This window comes from Corapipo altera, unplaced genomic scaffold, assembly GCF_003945725.1.
Source record: "Corapipo altera isolate COAL_440 unplaced genomic scaffold, ASM394572v1 56, whole genome shotgun sequence".
Classification (NCBI taxonomy): Eukaryota; Metazoa; Chordata; class Aves; order Passeriformes; family Pipridae; genus Corapipo; species Corapipo altera.
In genome coordinates, this window is record NW_020884896.1 from 5003877 (window position 1) to 5026625 (window position 22749).

Below are 22749 nucleotides of genomic sequence, written 5' to 3' on the forward strand. Positions count from 1 at the left end.
CCAAGGGGTGAGGGGAAGTTTGGGAGGGAGGAGGATCACAAGCATCACATTGATAGTGGCCAGCTTTGGGGAACACTAAGCCACTCTGAAACAATCTTCATGCCCCAAAATTCAGCTGAGGTATTTAGTACAGGTCCTTTTTATGTGCCATTGCCATCAGGGTCTCCCTGGGAGCCCCAGGACAGGCTGCAGGGCCACCTCTGCAAAAGCTGTGCCAGCGAAGGGTCGGGTCCCAGAGTCCTGGGAAGCAGCTCATCTTCCTCTCTGTCAGGGCTGCTGGGTAGCAACGGGGAACAAACCCCTTTCATCCATCTCAGGCACAGCTTCCTCCTGGGATTGGGGCCAGAGGAAGGAGATGTCACAAAAATGCAGACAGATGATGGGAGCCAGCATTGGGGACGGGAAAGGGCTGCTGATCTGGGCCAAGCTGGTGCAACCCTGTGTGTGTGTATGTGTGAGGTGGCCCTCGCTGGAGCAGGACCCCATGCAGACACCTCCCTCTCGCACTGATTAAGGAGCTTGTGGAGCTCCATATGCAGAAGGCATTGATTTAAGAGGCACTCCTGCTCCTGGGATCTGCCACCATCCCTGCAAATATCCTGTTGAGTGGGGAAATGAGTGTGCAGCAAGGTGTCCATGCTCACACACCTCTCTCCTCCTGCTGTGGTGCAGTGCAACAGGCTCCCATCTACCCTCCTTCCATGGGTTTCATTGCTGAGAAGGACATCTGTGGTAGTTGCTGCCAGCACCCAGGGCTCTGTTTAGCACCTCAAAATGCCTGTTGTTTTTTTAAGGACTCAGCTCTTGGAGCCGCGGGGTTATGAGTGTTTCAGGTGTCATTTATAAAACAGGTGACCAGCCCTCCTGATTACACGCTCTTGCTTTATGCTTGCAGATCTCAGTGAAGAAAATGGAAGGTAATAAAATGAATGCAATGTTCACATTTCTGAGACAGCAACCGTTTGGGGTCAAGCTTACAAGACTTCTTGGCTTCACTTCTTTTTGCATTGAAATAGGTATATTTTGCCTCTTTCTTCCCAGTGGATCAGCCACAAAGACTTTTTTTTTACTTTATTTCCTGAGATGTTTTCTCCAGAGTGTTAAAGAACACAGCTAATGCCACAGACAGGACTTCAAGATTTGCTGTCTGTGTGGAGGGCAAAGAGCAAAGCAGCGAAGCCTCCCAAGTCCTCTCTGTGTGCTGGGTTGCTCAGCCACAGGATTCCCAAGCACATACCAGGTACCATCCCGGCTAACGAGAGCCAGCCAGCCTGCCGTGCAGTCCCCGCGGGCTGCCAGGACCCCGCGCCTCACCTGGGCTCTGTGGATGATGAGACGCGGCTTCGGGCTGCCAGGTGGGAGACAGGCCAAGCCTCCCCGGAGCACACCAGGGGATGCGAAAGCTTTTGGCACCCCTCGAGGAGAGGCTGGAATGCTCTGCCTGCGACCTCCCGGCTCACAGGTTGCTTCTTAGGTCTCTGCCAGTCCCCGGGATGCCGCTGCCCGCAACCCGGTATTCCACAGCCATCTCCCGGGGAGGCTCGGCTGCCCCACAGGGCAACCGCACTGTCCCGGGCGGGGGGACCGAGCCTGAGCCCACCTTGCTGCACGGCCGGGGCGGTGCAGAGCCCCGACGGCTCCGGCTGCCGAAGTGCCGATGCCCTGCCCGGCCAGGACCTCTGCTACCTCCGCCGCCGCGGGTACCGGGGGAGCGGGGAGGGGCGGAGGCGGTGGCGGGGGGGCCCGTCGGGGCGGGCAGGGCGGGAGGGAGGAGCCAGCGCGGGGGCTGAGCCTGGGCTGCGGGATGGGGCGGCAGTGAGGGTGGGCGGGTGTGCGCCGACGGGGCTCTCGCCCCGCAGCCGAGCCGTGCCGAGCCGAACGGCGGCGAGCCCAGCTCCGCTCCGCTCCCCGGTGATGCGCAGCGGCCGCGCCGCCTGACCCTCCTGCCCGCTGCCATGGCGGCCCCGACCCCCGGAGGGGCGGCGGGGGTCCCGGCGGGGCTGCGGGCCGCCGCCTGGCTGCTGGCGTGCGCCGCGCTGTGCCGGGGCCGCGCCGCCGCCTGCCCGCCGCTGTGCGCCTGCAGCGGCACCACGGTGGACTGCCACGGCTCGGCCCTGCGCGCCGTGCCCCGCAGCATCCCCCGCGGCACCGAGCGCCTGTGAGTACCGCCGGGCTTTGTCCGCCGCCGGCGGGCGTGCGGCGGCGCGGGTGCGGGAGCCCGGCGGGGCGCTGGGTCCGGGGGGCTTGTCCTGGGGGAGTGTGTACAGAAGCGCATGGGGAGCCAGTGCGGGTGCCCCGCGGGGCTGCGTGGGCAAGAGCCCCGCGCGGGGTGCGGTGGGCGCTCAGGAGCCTGTCAGGAGTGTGTGCGGGACCCCGTCAGGGGATGCGTGTGCAAGAAGCTGTCCGTGGCGGGGGTGTGCACCAGCCTGTCTGGTGTGCAAGTGCCCACCGTGTCTCTTAAGGGCAGTATTTGTGCAAATGCCTGTGGGGCCACGGCCGCCCGCTGAAAAGGTGCGTGTACGAGAACCCGGTGGGGCGAGCGATGAGCGGCGTCCCGCTACGCGCGGGGCTCGGGTGTGTGTATGAGTGCTTGTCCAGGGAGTGCGTGTGTAGGAGCTTGTTGGGTGAGTGTACGTGCATCATCCCCTCCGTGACGAGACGCGGAGGGGATGTGCAATAGCCCGTCGAGGTGGTGAGCAGTGTGTGTGAGAGCGCCTGCTGGGGCACAGTGTGTGTGCAAGCCTTTCTCTGTGGGTGAGGTGTGCGAGGGGTCCGGCATGTGCAAGAACCCGCGCGTGCCAGTCCGTGTGCAAGCACGTAGAGTGGGGTTGGGATTGGAGCTGTACCTGAGGGGGTGGGTTGCTCCAGGGGAAGCCTTTGCGCTGGGGCAGACCAAAATGGGCTGCGAGCCCCATGGCACCCACGGGCAGGTGTGACTTGTCACAGGATACCCGCACAGCTGGAATAGAGTTCTCTGAGGGCCCCTGTCACCCCAAGCCCCTACCCGTACTGGGCACCCCTTTGTCCCTGTGAAACCCTCCTGGGAGTGCTGCACATGGTGCTAGGATCAGGTCCCATTCCCCTCTGCTCCCCTTGGGACCTCCCCAGGATGTGACTAGCCTCCAGCCATGCACACAGCTCACCCAACCCCACCAGTCCTCTGTGCCTGCACCTCACTGCTCATCAAAGCCCTTGCCAGGTCCCCAGGGGCCATGGGGGGTGTCCCTGGCTCTCTTGGCTGGACCCCCATAAAGAAAGCTTTTCTCTCACAGTCACGGTCCAGCTGGCTGCATGTGTCCTGTGTCACCCACTGAGCTCCCCCGAGCAGGATGGGTGCCTCTTTGCTGCTGCCCCTGGCTGGGCAGGTTTCCCCGCTGGGGATCTTGTGGCTGCAGGGGGTCCCCACCGCAGGGAGAGCAGCATGAGCTGACTATGTCAAAGCCACTGCAGGTGGCAGGTTCCTGGTATGCAGGTGTCCCCTGTCCCAACAGGAGAGCGAGGCTGTCCCCAGCCTCTCAGGTGGCCCATCCCAGGGACTGCAGTGGAGCATAGTGGCACAGTAGCCCTCTACCCCTGTCCCTGGGGCCAGGCTGCCTCTACATCCCTCTTGCAGTGCAGGGAAGCGTTGAGCTGCTGCCTCCTTGGGCAGTAGAGCTGAAGGATGCATCCTGGGAAGCTATACAGGGGTCTCCTGGCTCTGTGCTGTGCTGCTTGTGGCTCCTGGAGTGTGAATGTGCCCTTTGCCTGCAGCTGGTCAGAGACCTCTCAGGCAGGGACTACAGGGAGGGACTGCAGGCAGCCTCGCAGCTGCCAGGGCTGCACCCAGCATGCAGCACTGGGAGCTCTGTGGGATACCACTTCAGAGGAGTTTTTTTTTCTCCCACCATAATTATCCTCATACAAATGATTACTACCCAGCACAGCAACCAGGCTGCTGTGAGCTGCCATCCCATAGACCTGGATTCTGAGGTCTAAGACAGGATCCCCCTTTCCTCTGTGCCCAGAGTAGGGGTAAGGTTTGTGTATAACTTGCACCAGCCCTTTCTGCCTTTCAGGGAGCTCAGAGGGCTCCTCAGCATCAGCTTTCCATGCACCTGGGTGCAGGATGCTGGGGAAGTGTGTCCATTGAGCCCCCACCTCTGCCTGCTGGGCAGGTGCTCAGCACGGCTCAAATGAGGCAGTGCTGGAGTGGGCTGATGGAGGTTGCCCCTGGTGGGTGTCTCACTCCTGCCTTGGCAGTGGGCCCTGTTTGCTGTCTCCTGTTTCTGCCTCCACTGATCTGGTCCTCCATATACACGCCACCCAGCAGCATTGGGTTTTCTGTATTTTCATGCAGCTGGTGATGCTGGATCTGCTGGCTGGGCTGAGCTAGTCATGCTGCTCTCTCATGGGTGTTGTCTATTGGATAACTACTTCCTACTGTGTTGCACACCCTTGCAGGTGCTTGAGGGTGTCTGTGCAGAGCAGGTCTGTCTCTGACAGTGAAATCCTGCTGTAACAGCTCTTAAGTGAGTTTAAGTTCCCTGTAAAGAGGCTGCAACCTCACAGTCTCCAGCTCCTCCCCGCTTGATGGAGTGAGGTCAGCTAGCAACCACAGGAGCCTGCAGCAGGATCTGTGCTCAGGACTTGCTCTCTCCAGGGGCAGGCTCTCTGTGGGAAGTCATCAACCTCTTATCAGTGCTCTCCACTGCCTGCCTCTTTTCCCAAGCCTTGAGATGCACAGCGTGAACAGTGCCAGTCTTGCCATGCATCCCACAGTGCTGGTGAGCAGTGCTGTCCCTGCTGTTGTATTTCTCACCTGTTGCATGGCAGTGCAGTGTTTAGAGGCTCCAGGCTTTCTCCAGTCTTCCACTTGACCTTCAGTCAAACCCCTGGACAGGGCAGCACTGCTGCTGTGGCCATGCCTGCTGGTGCTGCCAAAGTCATTGTGGGGGCTCAGTCGGCAACGTCCTGTAGTGAGGTCTGAGCTCTGTTGCTTTTGAAATACACCCTTTCCCTTTGAAGAGGGAATTATTTGCCTTGCAGAGTCACTGCAGCTTTGGAGAATCATGGGCTGGGGAAAAATCGTCTTGTCTTCTGCTTCAGGGTTTCCCGTGAGCTGTCTCCCTGGTGCCATGCTGTTGGCAGAGGATAAGGGCTGCAGACGTGTCTAGGATGGAGCATGAGGGATGGCTGCTGGGGGGGAGGGGGAGACAGGACCCCTCTTCCCTTGCACCAGGGCACAGCACATTGCTCCTTAAGTGCCTTCTAGTCTGCAACCCAACATAAATGGGGGTTTATGCACCTCCCTCTGATTGGATCATACCCCCAGCAAAGAGGGTTTTGCTGCAGCAAGGCGGGAAGCAGCAAAGTCTCTGGGCACTTTGCATGGCTGCCTGCACTCCTGCCTACGCCTCTGGCAAGCATGATAGAGCTGGTCCTGAAGGCATTGTAGGCAGGATGGGTGATAATCCTCCAGCACTACAGTGTTATCTGCTCCCAGGAGTCCCTCAGGCCTCAGCCACCAGAGAGAAGGGCACAGTTCTTGTCCCCGTTAGCTTGCTTTTCTTTCTTTCTTTCTTTCTTTCTTTCTTCCTTTGAACGTGTCTCTGAAGAGCATACTGCCCTGTCACAGAGGTGGGTTGATATCCCCAAGCCAGCAGGATCAGTGCAAATTGGCCACTATCAAATGGCAGCTTCCAGCCCAGTTCTTTGCATGTGGGGGATGAATTGAGTGTAATGGTGTTGCACTTGCTCCTGCTTTTGAAGTTTTCAGCTGACAGCTGAGAACTGCCCTACTCACCCCTTTTGCCTTCTCCCCAATGGGCTGAACATCCCCCATCTCACCATGGGCTGTGCAGAGCCCCTCTCCCCTGTATGAAGGGAAGCAGAGCTGGGTTTAGGCGTCTCCATCACTGCATCCCCTTTGGCTCTGGCTTTTCCTTTCAGGGTCCTTGGCCTCAGCATTTCATCAAGGTTTCTGTTTGCTTTGTTTCCAAAGTTGAGGTGTCCCTGTGCTGAAATGGGCCCCATCTAGGCTGCAGCCAGCTCTGCCACCCCCTGTCTGCATTGGTGAAGACGAGAGGCACTGAGGTCCAGCCTTTGGGTATGGTAACATGATGCACCTGAAGCACACTCACATGCTGCCCAGCCATCTCCTGCCAAAATTCCAGCAGTGAGCTCTTGTTCAGAGCATGTTTAATTCATTCACCTGCATCTACCTCTCACCAGTTAATCAAAATGTCTTGCAGCAGCAAAGCTGGTGTATTGCAGCAGCACTTGTGCATTCCACACCAGTTGTTGGGCTGCTGCTCCTTTCCAGGGCTTTGGGGAATGTTCATTCTTAGGAAGCACCTCAAGAGAGTCAACCTCTCCCTTTCCTGGAGTGCTCGGGCAAGTTTGCAGTGAACAGACTAGTTGTAGAGGGACTTTGCAGGCTTTGCAGAGTTCTGGGGCAGGATCCAGGACCTATATCCAGCCAGAGCAGTACTTGGCTGGCCCTGCTGCCCTCAGTTCTTGGGAGAGGCAGTGCTGGGCACTGGGAGGATGTGGACAGGCTTGGGAAGGCAGCCTGCTCAGCCCGCTGCAGTGGCTTCCTTGGGAGCCTTCCTGGACAGAGGAAATTTGCAATTCTATTCCAATTTCTCCCTTCAGCTACGTCCAAGGCAGATGCTGTCTATATATTGCCATGGTAACGCTGCGTTCTCCCTCTCCATGGAATTGCATGCTGGAAAAATATTAGTTTAAAAAACTATGTGGTGTTTGTATTGACTGAAGTCGAGGCTGATAGCAGAGGATCTATTGTCCCCTGGTTGGGAAAAGTCACCAGTAACAGGCAATAAAGCTGGGTGAATTGGCCTCTGGTGACCACTTCTCACCCCACACAGCAATTGCTTCTCTATAAACCCTTCCCTGGCTCTGTTTTATTGCATCCTTTAAAACAGATATTTTTGCCTTAAATGTGCTGCCACTGTGGTCCTTCAGAGTGATGCACTGCTAACAGCAATTCCTCGCTGCTGAGGTGGGAGCAGGAAGAGGAATTGTTTCAGCTTTAATTCTGGGTCTGTGATGTGCACCTTCAAACGCCCTTGCTGCTGCCCCCAGAGCCTACAGCCCCACGGTGAGCTGGGCACAGTGGCAGTGGTGCCAGTGCAGGGTAGCACACAGAAACAGTCTAGTTACAGAAACCGACTCGTTACAGGATGTGCATTTGCTTTGAGTTTCATTCTCCCCTACTTCATTGTTTTCTACGGAACCTCCAGCCGGGAGAAAGAGCGACGCAGATATAAAAGGCCAAGGATGCATGAGACACCCCCAAGGGGCAGCAGAGCCCACAGCTTGAGGGATTTGGGGTGCCACGAGGGTGGTGGGGGCAGAGAAAGGGTGTCCTGTCCAGGGAAAGGTGTACAAGCCCATGACCCTGCATTGAGAGGGGCTTTTCCTGTATTCCTGCTCCAATTTGCTCCCTGGGAACCTGGTGCAGGCGAGCATGCACAGGAGAGCAATGTGGGCAACCAGGGGAGCCTGTCTTTGTCTCACTTCCAAGTCCTTCATGGTTCCCTGCTCACTCCAGAGGTGCTTGGCCCCACAACACATCCTCTTTATTGCTACTGAAATAATCTTTCATAAAACCGGAGAGGCAAGGAGATGTTTCTGTGCGTGTTTTGCTGAAAAGCAGTAAAAAACCAGTTGTGCGTTAGCAAATGGCCTCATCCCTGGGGATGTCAGACCCAGATCACTGCTCCCTGGCAGGCTTCCAGCGTGAGTAGCTCCAAGGCCAGCTCCGGCAGCTGGCCCCTGTCCCCACTCAGGGGACAGCCGGGGACGGCTGCAGTGGCAGGAGCGGTGAGGGGAGCAGAGGTTTTCCAGGCTGCAATTAGCAATGTGAGCACTGAGAAGGATAGTTTGCAGGCAGGTCCTTAGGGCTGCAGCACTGCTAGAAGCTGTAAGGGAATGAAGTGGGATGGAGGGAACGGGGTCAGTCCCAGGCTGTCCCCAGGCTGTCCCCTCTGGTACCATCTCAGACCTCCCTGCCACATTCAGGCTCAGAGGCTGTGCTGACTGTCTGCTTCCCTGGCATGCATTTTGGATGCACTTGCTGCTCAAAATAGCAGAGGCAAGTGTCCTATGGGGGAGAGAGGCTGCTAGGAGGAGGAAGATCAGGAAAAAGGGAAATTAATTTTTCAAGCGATGCAGCCAAGGAGCAGCCCTGGGCACCAAGAGTGGGAGAGATGCAAGCTCCTGGCCCTGGACATTTCTTGGTAGGAGGAAGCCCTAGGTCCCAAATGGGATGCACCACGAGACCCAGCTGGTCCAGTATTGAGCAGGCACCTGTAACCAAGCACTTCAGGTGCACTTGTCTTCCTAAACCAAGGAGCTTTGCTGAGGAAGATGCAGGATGGATTGGAACTCAATCTGATGAGTGGCAGGATGAAGCCTAAGGGCTGGGCAAACTCCCCTGCCCTGGAAAGCAGATGAGCTAGGGCCCAGCTCCTTACCAGGCTACTTAGCACAGCACAAAAAGCCAAATTTTGTATCCAGGCTATTTTCTTGGCTGTCTCAGTTTCCTCATTTGTGAAACAGAAATGACCTGCTGCCTTTTCTCTCTCCCATCGGGGCTGAGGGAGGTTATTTATTTATTTTTAACCTGAAGGTGACACACCACAATGCGCGTGTAAGTGTAAAGCATTCCCTGACTGTGAATGGCTAATGGCTGTGGCATGAAAACCCCAGAGAGAAGTCAGGAGAACAGAAAACCATCCGGATCCTCACTGTTACTTCATGATCGATGCTGTTTGTAACACTTCAAAATCTGTCGTGATGATAACCTGCTGTGGTACCTCGTAAAAGCTTACAGAGCCTCCTGTGCTCTGGGGGCCAATGCTGTGCTTGGGGCCGGGTTCCCCTTCGACTAAGGGCAGTGATGCCAAGATGAGCACAGCTGCTCTTGGGGCTCTCCTTGCTGGGCACATCACCCTGCAGGCATCTGATAGGGGTGGTGCTGGCAAGGCATTTGCTCTGGGGTGTATAGCATCCTTAAAGGGACTTTGATGAATCCTGTGGGCTCTTTGCTATTTTTGAGGGGTCTGGTCAGAACAGGGATGGGAAGGAAAAGGAGAAGAAGGTGCTGAGCCCCTTGTGCAGCTGTAAGCCCAGGGTGTGGGTGCCCAGTGTCCCCTCCCCAAGCAGTGGGCAGCAGCACCTTGTAACCCCCTTATACCTCACATGGAGTCAGCACCCAGCCATGCCCATATGGGCTGCAGGGAGCTGGTGAATGGGGTGAGCATCCCTCTCTGCCAGTGCTGGAGGAGACCAGCTCTCCTGGGACTGGGAAAGGCTCTTACCCTGCCTTTTGCTGCTTGAGCAGCTCAGCAAGCCTGTGCTGGGACTCAGTTACATTTAAGCAGCCGGGTGAAATCTTGAGAAGACTTGAAATATGCAATAAAAGTGTAGGATGAAAGGTTGCAGCTGCTCTGTCCCCCAGTTCTGAGCACAGGGGTCAGTCTGGGGTCTGAGCCTCATCCATGTTTCCATTAGCTGTCTGCATGATGGGACACAAGCTGCTTATGACAGTTGCAGATGCCACCAGGCCGGGAGAGATGCAAGAGGGCTGGAGACGGGGCTGAGATTTTGAAGTGGGCTTGGTGAACAGGAAGAATGGACTGACAGAAAGGATGTTGTTGCCTGCAGACTCAAGGAAAGTGTTTGGTGGGAGCACAGATGTGGAATGGGAGCACGAGCAGAGGGGGTCCTGCTCCTGCACGGCAGAGAGGCCCCAGGGGAGGGCTACACCCTGGGGCTGGGGACTTGTTGGGGTGAATGAGGATGGGAGAGGAGCCTGCGTGGGCAAGGCAGGAGCCTGATCTCTGCACCATGGTGGCAGGCAGGGATGAGGTTCATCTGCAGTGAGAGGGGTTCAGGTCAGAGTTTTGTAAAAGGTTCTTGAGGCAGGAGCAGTGACATCCTGGAGCAGGGCACAGGGGAGTGTCAGTCTCTGTCCCTGAAGGAGCAATGCATGCATCTGCCTGGATTGATGGAGGGTGGCAGAGGTACTGCTTGGGGTGCATGACCTTACAGCCTTCATTTCTCTGCTTCTCTGATTATTATCTGGCACTGCTGGCTCCAGCTGGGGTCAGGGCTCTGGGATGAGCTGCTGGGAGGGGAGCCATGCCCTTAGGGGCTGGTGCTCCGAGCCATAAGCAGAAATGGCAGAGCAGTAAAGAACTTGGAGGGACATGTTACATGAAAAATGGGATTGCCAGCCTCGCTGGCACCAGGGCAGCAGCGGCCCTCAAGAGTAGGTACTGCAGGAGCACGGATCCTTCTCTGCCAGTCCCTGCAGTCACTGCCTGGGCGCTGTGGGCACCTGCTCTATACTGGTGCTGGCAGGGCTGAGGTTTATTTTGCTGCTTTTGGGTGCAAATGCTGGGATTCATCTCACAGAGTTTCCCTCTGCTTTCTTAAAAGCAGGAGTCCAGGGAGCAGAGCAGTTATGATTTCTGCCTTGGTAGGAGAGTGGAGCGGAGCTGAGCCACAAGGACAGGAGTCACGTGTGCGCCGAATAGCTGATGCTTTGCAATGGAGTATGGATAGTGGGATTGCACTGTCTGCTTCTTCCCGCTCCTGATAAATCAGTGCCCAGGGAAATATCACTCATGTTGGCTGTATTTAATAAATTAACTCTCAGCATTTGTGCTCTCAGAGGTTCTTACTGAGTTACTGTAGCTCCAAACCCTGCAAAGGGAAAAGACACATTAGACCCCCTGGGAATGGAATAAGCCATCCAAAGCTAGAAACCAAATATAAACCCAGACTATGCAAATCCAGTCTAACGAACCCTGCTACAGCACAGACATCCCATCTGGGAGTGGGATGATCCACAAGCGATGGAGCAAAGGGACTGCTTGTTTTAATGACTTTCCTCTTCCCAGGGCAAAATGGGAAGGGGGGTTTCTGAAACTTGAAGGTTGCAAATGAAAATTCACTGTCTCACCAGTGGCAGTGTGAGATTTGGGGTGCTGGGTGGCAAAGGAGGACAGCTTGGATGAACTTGAGGATGCTTTCTCCTGTTAAACCATTTGGATTAATATGGAAAGAGCACACCTTGTCTCTGCTTTCAAGTCACAGTCCAGAAATGCAACCAATCCACGGGGCAGCTCTCCAGACACATCAGTCCTTATTGAAGCTCTGTTCTGTGGGGCAGGGCAGGGTGTTTCGCTTCACTAGGAAAGGGCATGGAGGCAGCGGGTGAGCAGCTGAGCAGCAGGGATCTGGCTTTCTGGGCACTGCAGACTGTAATTTATCTCCATGAGGAACTGAAGGGGTTTTAGAGGGGAAAAATGTCATGAAGTTAAATGGCAGTGTTGCCTCGGCATCCTTACAAATAAGCTTTACCTGCTGTTCGTTCCTGTCTTGGTTGCAAAGGCCATCATTTACCTGAACAAAGGCATGGAGGGATGCTGGGAGCAGTTGTCAGGGAGCATGCAGGGCCAGTCCCCAAGGGAGTGGGGCGGTCAGAAGGCCCTGGGATACTGCCCCACTCGGGAATTGCCACCAGCCTCAGCGCTGGAGTACCCCAAGGTTCCTCAGGGAGCATGCAGGCTGGGGTGGGCTGGGTGGGCAGCACAGCTGACCCCCAGGATAGCTGGTCCTGCCTGGTCCTCCTGGTGCTGAAGTCTTTGGGTTCTGGCTGCACTGTCCCACAAGGTGCCTGGGAGAGAGGACAGAGCCTGGTTTTGGCACATGAAGGGACTGGCCATGACCAGTCCGTGGCTCTTTGGTGTTTCTCCTTTGCCTGGGCTCTACCTCTGGCTGAGGCTCTGGGATTCTGGTACTCTGAGAAGCCCAGAGAGGTCCAAGCTCACCCTGGACTTTGCAAGCTGATGTGTAGATCTTGGCTTTCAGGTTGGGCAGTTTTAAATTAAGCCTCTCTGCTCTGTCTGTCTGCAGCACTGGAGATTTCCAACTTCTATTTACACATTGCAGCCAGAGTAATGTTAGGTATGTTTAAAGGAAGGTGACATGGGAGTCCTGCTGGGAACCCTCCCTGACTAGGAGCTTGGATGAGTACCTGGGGAGCTTCCAGGCAATCTTCTTCCAAGCAAGAAACCTTTAAGACATTTGGAGAAAATGAATCCTGGGGCTGGGGTTTCTCCCTGCCCTTAGCTGACTCCAGGGCTGTGGCCCATCAGGTGGGCAACACGTCTGCGTGTACCAAGCCACCACATGTGACAAATGAGACATGTAACACACCCCAGTGCTTCGTGCCTGGGACTAACATCCTGGCCAGAGCTTTTGCTCCCCAGGAGAGGGTCAGGACTGAGCCCTGCCGGGCGTATCCTTAGGGGTTGGAGCCCCAGTGATCCTGCTATGCTCGCTGAGTGCTGGCCGTACAGGGAGAGGGAGGAGCCGTGGGGCTGCAGAGCCCGAGTGTGGGTTTCAGTTTAATCACTGGGGCTGAGGAACCTCTATTCATTCCCGCTTGCATTCATCTGTGTCCTAGTAACGTGCTCTCCCAACCTCCTTCCCAACACAAGCGCACACGGCTGGATAATGGCAGGAGCCCGGCAATCTTTGCACTGAATAGCGGTGTAATTACGAGGCTATAATGGCGAGCTGGAACTCATTAGCCATTATCAGCCGTTTCAGCAGGACAATGACAGCACCCCGGGGTGCGTGGCTGCGCTGGGTACAGCCAGCAGCCCTACACGCTGCTCGGCGGCCCGAGGCCAGCCTGCCGCTGACCTTGGCCCCTCGAATGGCTGCAGAGATTGGTGGAGGGAGGCTTTAGTTCTGGACAGGAATGACAGACTTTGTATTCAGCCCCTCGTGTGACACGGGGCATTCCCGCTGTCAGGGCTCAGGAAGTTACAGAGCCCTGGGTGCTGGAGTCCTGCCCAGGCACCCCAACCTGCTCTGGGGTGGCACCCTCCTCCCTCTTCCCTTCCCTAGCAGCTCATCCCTTCCTTGACTGCCTCCCTCTCCGGTAGTTTGTTTTCCTCTTCATTTCTGTGTCTGAGTTCAATGCAGACAGTGGGTCTCCAGCATGGGAGCCTTCCCCAGCCCTTGTGTTCCCGGCCCGTCCCCAGCGCATGCCGTGGACAGATTGGCCTCATGGCGAGGAGCAGATACTGCTGTGCTTCATGCTGCCAAGGGGGGAGACTCTCTCCTGCAATGGGGGGTTGCACAGGGACCTCTGGCTCTGCAGAGTGCAGGTCCCAGGGCTGATGGTCCTGCTCTTCCTACAGTAATCACATCCCATAATGCGGAAAGACACGGCAAAACTAAGGCTGTGAGGTGCAAATCTCTGCGGCTCCCAGCTCAATGTATTTTAAAGCTGGATAATCCTAGCAGGGGCATGCTGGAGAGCATGGCTGGGGAGAACTGGGGTAGGTATAGGTGGCAGGCTGGGAGCAGAGCCCCTGCCATGTGCATGTCCAGCAGTGGAGCACACAATGTCCTGGTGCTCAGCAGAGCCTGGGCAGGACAGATGTCATGGGGGTGTGTAGGCACCCCTTATTTCCACCAGCAGGGAGAGAAAGGAGGGACAGCATCTCTCTTCTGGCTGGATTGCCTGTCCCTGTGCTCACCCAGGGCTTTTGCACGACAGAGTGATGCCACAAAGCATCTTGTCCTGTGCAAGCATCTCTTGGCGGGTGAAACTTGAAATGTGGCTTATTCTTTGGGTAGGGTGTGAGATGGCTGCACACTGAACTGGTTGTGATGTTTGTGGGTGTCTTGCAGCTGGGTATTTGGAGGGATCCTGCTGTTCTGGGGGACATTTGTTCATTTTCTTATTAGCCCTGCCTTCTCTGAGCAGCTCTGTATGTTTGGGATGACCCTACCAGGTGTTTGCTGCATTTCCAGAGCAGGGTGACATGCATCAAGTCAGGCTTATTTCATTGCTAAGGGCTCTAGGGCTTCTGTCCCAAGGGGGGCATCCATCATGGGGACAGAGGGAGCTGGACATCCCCTTCCTCTTGTTGCCGTATTATCCATGAAAGATGGCAGCTTACACACTACTGGCCAGCCAGACTTCTGTGTGCCCAGCACTGCTGGCTGTTGAGCATGAGGGTCCTCTCTGGAGCCAGTGGCCAGCCCGGCCATTCCTGGTGAGGGGCACAGAATTGCCTCAGCCACTGCTGTCCTTTGGGTCCTCTCTGCCATTTTTTGGGAGGTACTGGGGAGGCTCATTGCCTAGCGACCTCCTGAGCGCTTCTTTGCTGATTTCTGTCTCTTCTCTCTGCAGGGAACTCAATGGCAACAACATAACACGGATCAACAAGAATGACTTTGCTGGGCTGAAGCAGCTCCGCGTCCTGTGAGTTTCTGATGAGGGGTTGCCTGCCCCGACCTTGGCAGATACTGTACTTGGCTTGTGGCCCCTCCTGGGGCTGCTAGAGATGGTCAGCCTCTTGCTCAGGGCATCTCCCAGCAGGGCTGGAGAGTATTGTGTTGAGCTGAGTATGGTGGGCTTCCAGCTGGAAGAGAGAGGGGCGACAGAGATTGGGTTGTGTTGAGGGGATAGTGGGTGAGGTGGTTCTGGGTCAAGAGAAGTGATGGGGGCACTGGGGACCACCTTTCCAGAAAGCTGACCCCCTTCTCTCTGCAGGCAGCTGATGGAAAACCAGATCAGCACAGTGGAGCGTGGAGCATTCGATGACATGAAGGAGCTTGAGCGGCTGTGAGTGCCTGGGCATGGAGGAAGGTTTAAGGGGGGCTACTGGGTTTAGTTGCAGAGAGCATCCTTTCCTTTTTGCCTTAAATGTATTGGTGCTGCCGGACTTCAAACAGCTTCTCTTCTGCATGGCAGCAGTATTTTACAGTGTAGCAAGCAAACCTATTTCTGTTTCTATAGATCTTAAAGTCTTTTCTGATGCTTTTGAGGTGAGGAGCAGGTTAAACAGAAATCATTTTTGCTGTATCAGCTGTCCTGTGTGTTAGCGAGGGAGCCCTAAGTTCTGGTCCAGTACTCAGTAAAATAGCTCAGCAGTTCAAAAATCCCAAGCTGCTCAAGCAAATATGAGGAGCTGAGTGAGCAGCAGGTTAAGAGCGCAGTTAAGCAGCAGTCAGCAGTTAACAGCTTGGAGTCCTCTCTGCATGTAATTACAGCATTGTGAGTGAGTCTATTAATGCCCAGTTGGTTGTCCCCACCTGGGAGTGTGGTGGGCGGGACAGGGGTGTCCTTGCCAGGTGGGATGTTCTGCTCTCTTGGCCCCCCTGAGTGAGCCAAAGCACCCAGCTGTGCCTGCCACAGCCGGTTGGGTTGCAGGTGGGGTCATTGCTTTGCCCCCCCCAAATCCTGACCCTTTCTTCTTTCCTTGCAGACGGCTGAACCGCAACCAGCTGCACACCCTGCCCGAGCTCCTCTTCCAGAACAATCAGGCGCTCTCACGGCTGTAAGTACCTTCTGTGCCTGTGGGGCTCCCCTACCCAGTGGTGATGTGGGCTCACTTGTGGGACTGCATGGGTTTTGGAGGGGCACTGATGTCCCAGGAGGGTGCTGATTCTGGAGAGTTGTGCTGGTGCCTTGTCCCAGTGATGGCTCAGCGTGTGGCAGGGGAATGCACCCTGTTTCTGTGTGACTGGAGCATGCAGCATGTCAGGAAATTGGCTGTGACTTGCAGAAGACCTGAGACTGGCACTGTTAGGGATGTTCTTGTAGTGCATGGGTATGTGGCAGGAGGTGCTGGCAGTTTGGGCTGGGTCTGGCATTGCAGAGCTGTGCCTCCACAGTGTCAGTTGCAGAGGTGCTGAGCTCCACAACCTCCTCCCTGGGCGTGGATCACAGGCTCTGGAGTAGGGTGCCCTTATAGGCTAGACTAGGTTGTCATGAAGGAAGGGTGAAAGAGGATGTCCCTAAGGGAGTCACATCCTGCATGGAGACCTCTGTAGGGTACAGAGAGCCCCACAGCCCTGCTCAAGAGCTGCCTTTCTGTGTGTGTCTGGGGAAAGAGGCAGAAGCCGTGCCTGGGGCAGATCCAGCCCCTCATGCCTGCTGCCCCCACTCCACACTGCTCTGCCTGCCTCCATCCCTGCTTGTCCCTCTGCACCCGCAAACACCCCCATGGACTGTCTCTTGTCCGGAAAGCCCCAGCTCCACAGACCTCTCTGCTCTTCCTCCCTCTGTGCATCAGCAGGCTGCCTGGAGAGGGCTGCTGGGGTTTTGATAAATATTCTCTTTTCCATATTGGCTTTCCCTTGCCTGGGGCTGCTTTGCTTGGGCAGTGGTGCTGTCAGCAGTGCCAGCATTGTTCAAACAAAACATTTACAGGCTCTCAGCTATGTCAGGCACCATGTATATTGGGAAGGGGACTGTGAGAAAGAGAGGATGTGTGCCAGACTGGGGCTGGTGCTCTGCATCACTCAGAAAAGCAGCTTACACCCTGTGGCTGATTTGCAGTGCATCAGAGCAGGGTGGTTGTAGCTGGGACATGAGCTTTCTGCTTACTGCATCTTGTATCTCCATTTCTCAGCGGTGAAATGAGGATGCCAGGTCCCTGCTGGGTCAGGGCAGGAATGGATGAAATAGCTGAATGGGCTGAGACATTTCCAGGACAGGCATGGCCACGTTGGGGCCAGGCAGCCCTGCCTGTGCGGGCAGACTGCAGCTGATTTGTTTTCTTCCAATAGTGCCAGGGAGTCAGTCCTGGAGTCCAGCCGGAGGCGGTGTAATGAAGGGTTAAAACGCCGTGTGGGTTGCCAGCATGGGATGTGTGAAGTGGTGGACAGGCGCCAAAGATGGGCCTAGGTAATGGCAGCTGATAGCACAGGCGTTCAATTAATTATCAAATGGCATTTGTTGAGCTCAGCTGTGCAATATCGTGGCGCCAGCAAGGGCCCATCCTCCTCCAGCCACCCATTGCATAACAGAAACATGGGCAAGAGAGTTATTTTCCAAACATCAGTGTTTCCCTTTTAATCTTGCCTAGATTTTAATACCAGGCTTTTTCAAAAAGCAAACCCTAACAACTGATCAGGGAGATGCAGAAGGGCAGCTCTTGGGGGGGCTGTACAGTGTGCTCCTCCACAGCTCCTGGGCTCGTGTGGATCCAGGGCTGTACCATGGTGTGCACAGGGCTGTACACACCCTCACACCCTGTGCACGGGACTGTACATTCTGCTGTGGGTTGAAGAGGGCTGTGCAAGATGCTCCTTGCAGCCACCTCATGCTCAGGTGCATTTCAGCCTCTTCCTGTTGTTTTACTGCAATGTGTTAATTCTTTCAAACCTATTCCCTGCCACCCTGTCTTGAAGCTCTTTTCTGGCTGTCTCTGACGTGGCAAACTCTGCCTGGACACCAGCACCTGGAGCTTTTTTTGCACAATCTGGGGCTTTGTGCATGGGTTCAGTCTTTGCAGCTCCTTTACTGTAACTGGTCCTGTGTCTTGGTGAACTCTGATGCTCACTTGGAGCAGAGGATCCCTGCAGTGAGCTGTGTGACTGGCGACAGGGGGCACACTGAGCCACTTGCCACTCTCCTCTGCAGCACGTTGCCCCACACTCAGTGAGGGTAGGAGTACAGCACTAGGGTCTGCCCAGGTAGCACGTCAGAAGCCACTGTCCTGGCAGAGCCTTGAGTTCTGCATTTGGGCAGCAGAGCCCTGTGTATCAGAGGACCTGCTGCTCCCTCTCCTTGATGCTGCCTGTTGCTGAGGTGCTTAAGGATGTTTTGGGGGGAGGGATAGTGGGGCAGGGGGTGCCTGAGGCAGCTAGTCTAGGCACATATGCTGGCTTAGCATGAGGTGGGATCTGGACGAGTGCTAGTCCAGCCGGTGCAGGAGGTCATAAGGACACTCTTAAATTGCTGCAAACCTGGGTCAGGCTACAGGGATATGAGTCAGTGGGGAACAGGTTTAAGCTAAATTGAAATCAGCTTGCCTTGAACCGAAATTGGAGCCTTCCCACTGGGCTTTGCACTTATTTAACTGCTGAAATGGATCTGGGGTGGCCCCACTGCTCAGTGACCCCTCCCTGCCCCAGGAGCAGTCTGGGACCCGTGCTGGTCCAGGAAGAGAGGGTTCTTACCAGAACCATGCTCTTGCAAATCCTGGTCTCCAAACCATTTCCAGCAAACAGGGCCTGTGCAGGCTTCTCCTTGACCTGCCCACTGCAGCCACCTGTGGCATGCTCCTCAAGTGCCTGGAGTCCCTGCTAGGTCCTTATGCCCTCCCAGCATTGTACTGGGAGGTCTTGAATTAGCAAAAACTGTCTCAATGAGTTGGATTGGGATCTGTTTAGTTGGGAAATGAGGCTGCCAGGTGGAAGCTGAAGCAGAAAGCCAGGGGTGGATGCAGGAACCAGTGGGGATTGCTTAGATGGGTACTTGGATGCTGGCCTGGATGCTCCAGCCTCTTCTAGATGTAGTCTTGATGCACCTCTCGCAGCACATCAGTAGCATGGCAACAGATTAAGGCAAATCTGTTGAATTAGGGATATGTGATACTCATAAGAGCAGTTTCCCACTGTACCTTGAGCCTGATGAAAATCTCTCATGAGCCCAAGAGGAGGCCCTCATGCTTGGGTCAGGATGGAGAGCTCTTTGTCCACCTCCTGGGTCTGAGTGTCAGAGCCTAATCCACGTTGGTGGTACTTTGTGGTCTCCCAGCCTGGCTCGAGCTGCAATTAGTTACTCGGATCTTGGCTATAAAGAGCATTTGTGCATTGGGATAATGGAAAGGGTTGGAGTTAAACCTGATCCGTTGGGGCTTAAATAAACTGGGGAATGGCAGGAAAGGGCCAACAGAAAGCAAACCTCAAATAACGGCATGGGGGAGGTGAGACGCCTGGAGAGGAATGTTTTCCCCTTGGAGTTTGGGAATATTGAGCTGACGCCTGCCCGGAGCCTGTCTCAGTCTGAGATGGTGGGGTGGGGGGGCTGTGCCAGCACCTTGGCAGGGGGGCCAGGAGGCAGGGGGACGCTCCTCATGGCCTCCCTTATTTATGTCCGCCACAACGAGCGGGTAACTCATTAAGCAGCCCTGTTGGCTGGAAATGGTGCTGATCTGAGGTTTCGCTGAAGAGCGCCTGACCCCAGTGACCCATTCTCAAACTGGGTTTAATTAAACTGTCAGCACTGGACGGAAGAACAAAGCATCGTGGCTTGGGGGGGGCCAGGGTCCCCCGGCAGCTCACTGGGGAAGAGCACATCTCCTGCGAGGTGGAGAGCTGATAAAAAATGAATCTTTCCTTCCATCATGGATTACCCAGGCAAGAAGGTGACCTCTGCTATTGCAGTGCCCAGCGCTGGTCCCCAGTGCGCCACAGCCGTACAAATCTTGGCTCAGCACCGGTGCCTGGCATGCCAGGAGCCATGGTAGACCTTCCTTCAGCATCTCTCCCAAGCTGGCAGGAGTTGTTTTTTTTCTTGGGTTTCCCTTCACAAAAGAGAAAGCAAGCAGAGTTTCTCTCTGCTCCCTTGGGAAGGATGGGGGAAAGATGGGAGAGTTGTTTTGTAGCACTCTCTCCCTTTTCTGCCCACCTCCCCTTAAAACCTCCTCCTGTTTCTAAGCCCCTTTGGGGGTCCTGCATGAGGGAAGCAAGGAGGAGAGAGGAGTCTGGGATGGCTGTAGCAGCAGGGTGAGGACAGAAATGCTGTGGGTGCATCATCAGGGAGGCAAAGACGTGGGCTGTCAAAATGTGCTAAAGGCAGCCAGGATGGCTATAAATAAATGGTTTTCTCCAAGGGAAGCCAAGCGGATGCGAGGGAAGAGAGGAGCAGTGGGTGCTTGGCTGTGAGGAGCTCTGGGGAGATGCTCCTGCAGGAAAGCTGCAATCCCGGATGGATGTATCCCCCCAGGAGCAGCTGCCCAGTGGTTTCCCTCAGCAAAAGCTGCAGCAGCTGCTCCATGCTCAAACAGAGCGGGAGCTGAGAAAGGGTGAGCAGAGAGTGTGGGGGGAAAAAAAGTCTTGTCTTCTTCCTTCTGAAGATTTAGGACATGGGCTGCAGACTGTCAGCTCCTGTCGGACCCATGCCAACAAAAATGGTGTAGGAGATGGTGCCACGTCCTAGCTGGCAGCCAAGCCCAGGGGGAAGGGCTGCGGTGCTGCTCTGCTGTCTGTAAGGGCAGGGGCTCCCTGGAAACAGCATTAACATCTCAATCAGGGCTGGTGACTTTCTGAGCCAGGGACATGTGAAATGTTGTAGGAGCTCGGGGGATTGTCACGCTCCCTGAGACTCTCTTCCTGCAGCCGGAGCCTGCAAAGGAATAGCAAGGCTCTACAACTACCTCTGTCTGGGAGTTGACAGAGGGACCAGGGGTATTTAAAGATCTGGGTGACGATGGAGTTCTGAGCTGTTGCAGAGAGCACTGCAGCTGGGTGTCCTGCCTGGGTAGGAGAGGTGATGTTATGGTGAGCTCTGGAGCTAGTTCCTCGCACCACCACTGAATTTGGCTAAACCCAGCCCTAATTGCCTTTAGAAAAGCAGGAAGAGAAAAATAGAGGGCTGCTAAATAACTTGAGAAAATGCAAATTACATCCTTCAAGAAGGAGAGGATCACAACCACACGAGAGGAAGCTGTGAGCTGAGTAGTAGCAAAACAGGGTGACAAGTGAAAAAGGAGCTGTCACAGAAAGGAATAACAAAACAGGCCCTGCTCAGATGGGGCTGGCTGCGCGTAGGAGGTGTTGCTTGCGAGACTGTACCAGTGACCATTCCTCTTGGGGCTGCACTGGGAAACCCCCCAGACATAGAAAGGAGAGATGGAGAAAAAAATGTGTGCTCGGCTGGATAAAGGAGTGCTCCCATGCCCCCACAGTGGGTGGTTGTGCTGGTGCCAGGTGGGCGGTGTGGGTGTCAGGTGGGGATGCTCTCTGAGGAATGCATGTGCCACAGCTCTGCTTCCTTCCCAGCGTGGGGGACTTGCCTGAGCCTTGGTTTAAATTTAATGGGGGATTTTCAGTGCCTGCCAGCCTGGCTCCCTGAAAATGCTACTGTGGTGGTGGGCTGGCTCTCCTGTGCCAGACACCCACCCAGTCATCCCACGGTGACTCCTGTGGGGCTCTGGCTGAGGTTCACCACCTCGAGCGAGGTTTTGTGCTGGTTCTGCAGCCAGCGAGCTCGGCTAGTGCCCAGGAGCCTGCAGCCACTGTGTGGGAAGGGGTCTGTGGGCACAGCATTGTGTTTTCATCTTCCCATGCTGAAGCAGGGTCGCTTTGGTTCCCTGGGCACGTGCCCCTTTGCTCTTTGCACAGATGTGTCCGTGCTGGTGTTCTTGTGCAGAGGTCTGTGGTCCAAGAGCAAAGTGCCAAGGTCAGAGCAGAGAGCAGCTCCCCTGGAGCAAATCTCCCTGCTTCCCGATCCCCAACATCCCACATTTTGTCCCAGCTTCCCCTCCGGCAGCATCCTCCTCCCCTTGTCGGGTGAGGGCCAAGTGTCCCTGCTGTCACCATGCCCACGTTTCGGACTCCGGGTGCCGTACCCCCTCACGCTCCCCAACAAAGCCCCTTCTGTCAGGGACAGAGTAGGGCTGGGGGGGGGCAGGCTGGGATGTGTCCCTCCGAATACCAATGAGGAGGGGGAGTGTGTTTACCACTGTAGCTGGGGGTAGGGAGGGAGCTGCGGGGTCTGTATGCTGCAAGACCCCCCCCCACCAGCCAGGGGGAGGGGGAAAGGGAAGGGAGGCCTCTCTGCAGTCCCCGGGAACAAAGAGTCAGTGTGGCTCGTGACAGCTCTAAGGAAACGCAGGAAAACAAATGTGCCACTAATAGGTGGGGAGGTTACCTAGGGAAAGATGCTGCCAGGCTGGCAGGGGGCCAGCCCCCTCCCCGGCGGGCTGCCAGGTGGTGAGAGGATGTGACTGGCACCCCCAGTCTTGGTGGAGCTTGGAGGGCTGCAGCAGGGCCAAGCTGAGGCAGGTTGGCATGTCCCTGCACTGCTGGTCCATGGGGACAGCACCCTTATGGGTGTCTCTGGGGGTTTTTGCTGGGTGCCCCTGCTGGGAAGTAGCACCCTTGTGCAGAGAGCTGCTCACTGCCTGCTGGTTCTTCCCCTTCTTCCTCCATTGTTCACATGCCACAGACCTCAGGTTTTTTTCAGGGGGGACACAATAAGACTCCCTGGGGGATCCTGAATGCAGACAAGCCTCAAAGGTTCACAAATTAAACACTTGTTTAAGATCTCTTTATTTTTAAGCACTTCCACAAGCCTTTCGGGACCTGACTTGCAGTCTCTGGAGGCAAAGGAGTGCTGGGGTGAAGGTCACTACTATGTCCCAACCTGCAGATGAGCAGCCTCCCCCTTTGCTTCCCACCATCCTGGGCCCCCTCCCACCAGAGTGATGCTGCAGCCCCTGCACAGGGACTCCCCGGCTCTTCTGTGCCATTATCCTGCCAGTGAGCCAGGGCTGCCAGGAGTGGGCATTGCCAGACAGCTGCCTGGAGATAATCTGCCCCACTCCCTCCATGCACCCTGTTGTGCTCCTGACCCATGGCCAGTTCCAGCTTTCTGGCTGTTGAGACGCTTCCAGGGTTTCCCTGGCAATGCACAGGGTCAAGCTCTGCTCCTGGGGCTCCCTCCTCAAGCCATTGGCTCTTCTGGACTCATCCTTGGTCTTGCTTTGGCTGCAGGCTTGGATTTGGCTTTCATAATGTTATTAAAGCAAAGGGGTCTGTGGTAAGGTGCGGCTTTCATCCCCCTGCCCCTTTCAGCAAAGCCCCCCCCCCCCGCATGGCATCATGCAGAGCATCCCTGCCCAGCTCCCCAGCAATGCACTGGCAAATGGGAATTTGCAACCCATGGGAAAAAGCGATGAAAAATCAAGTCTTCTT

The 22749-nt window shown here is 55.7% G+C and overlaps 1 protein-coding gene across 1 annotated transcript in view; it reads left to right on the forward strand.

Annotated features, from left to right (window-relative positions):
* Positions 1-1812: 1812 nt before the first annotated feature.
* Positions 1813-22749, forward strand: part of SLIT1 (slit guidance ligand 1) — a 61888-nt gene continuing 40951 nt past the window's right edge. The window contains exons 1-4 of the mRNA XM_027648134.1: positions 1813-2158; positions 14228-14299; positions 14591-14662; positions 15306-15377. Of these exons, the coding sequence (XP_027503935.1) occupies positions 1956-2158; positions 14228-14299; positions 14591-14662; positions 15306-15377 (419 nt within the window). The 5' untranslated portion in view covers positions 1813-1955. The remainder of the gene's footprint in view (positions 2159-14227; positions 14300-14590; positions 14663-15305; positions 15378-22749) is intronic.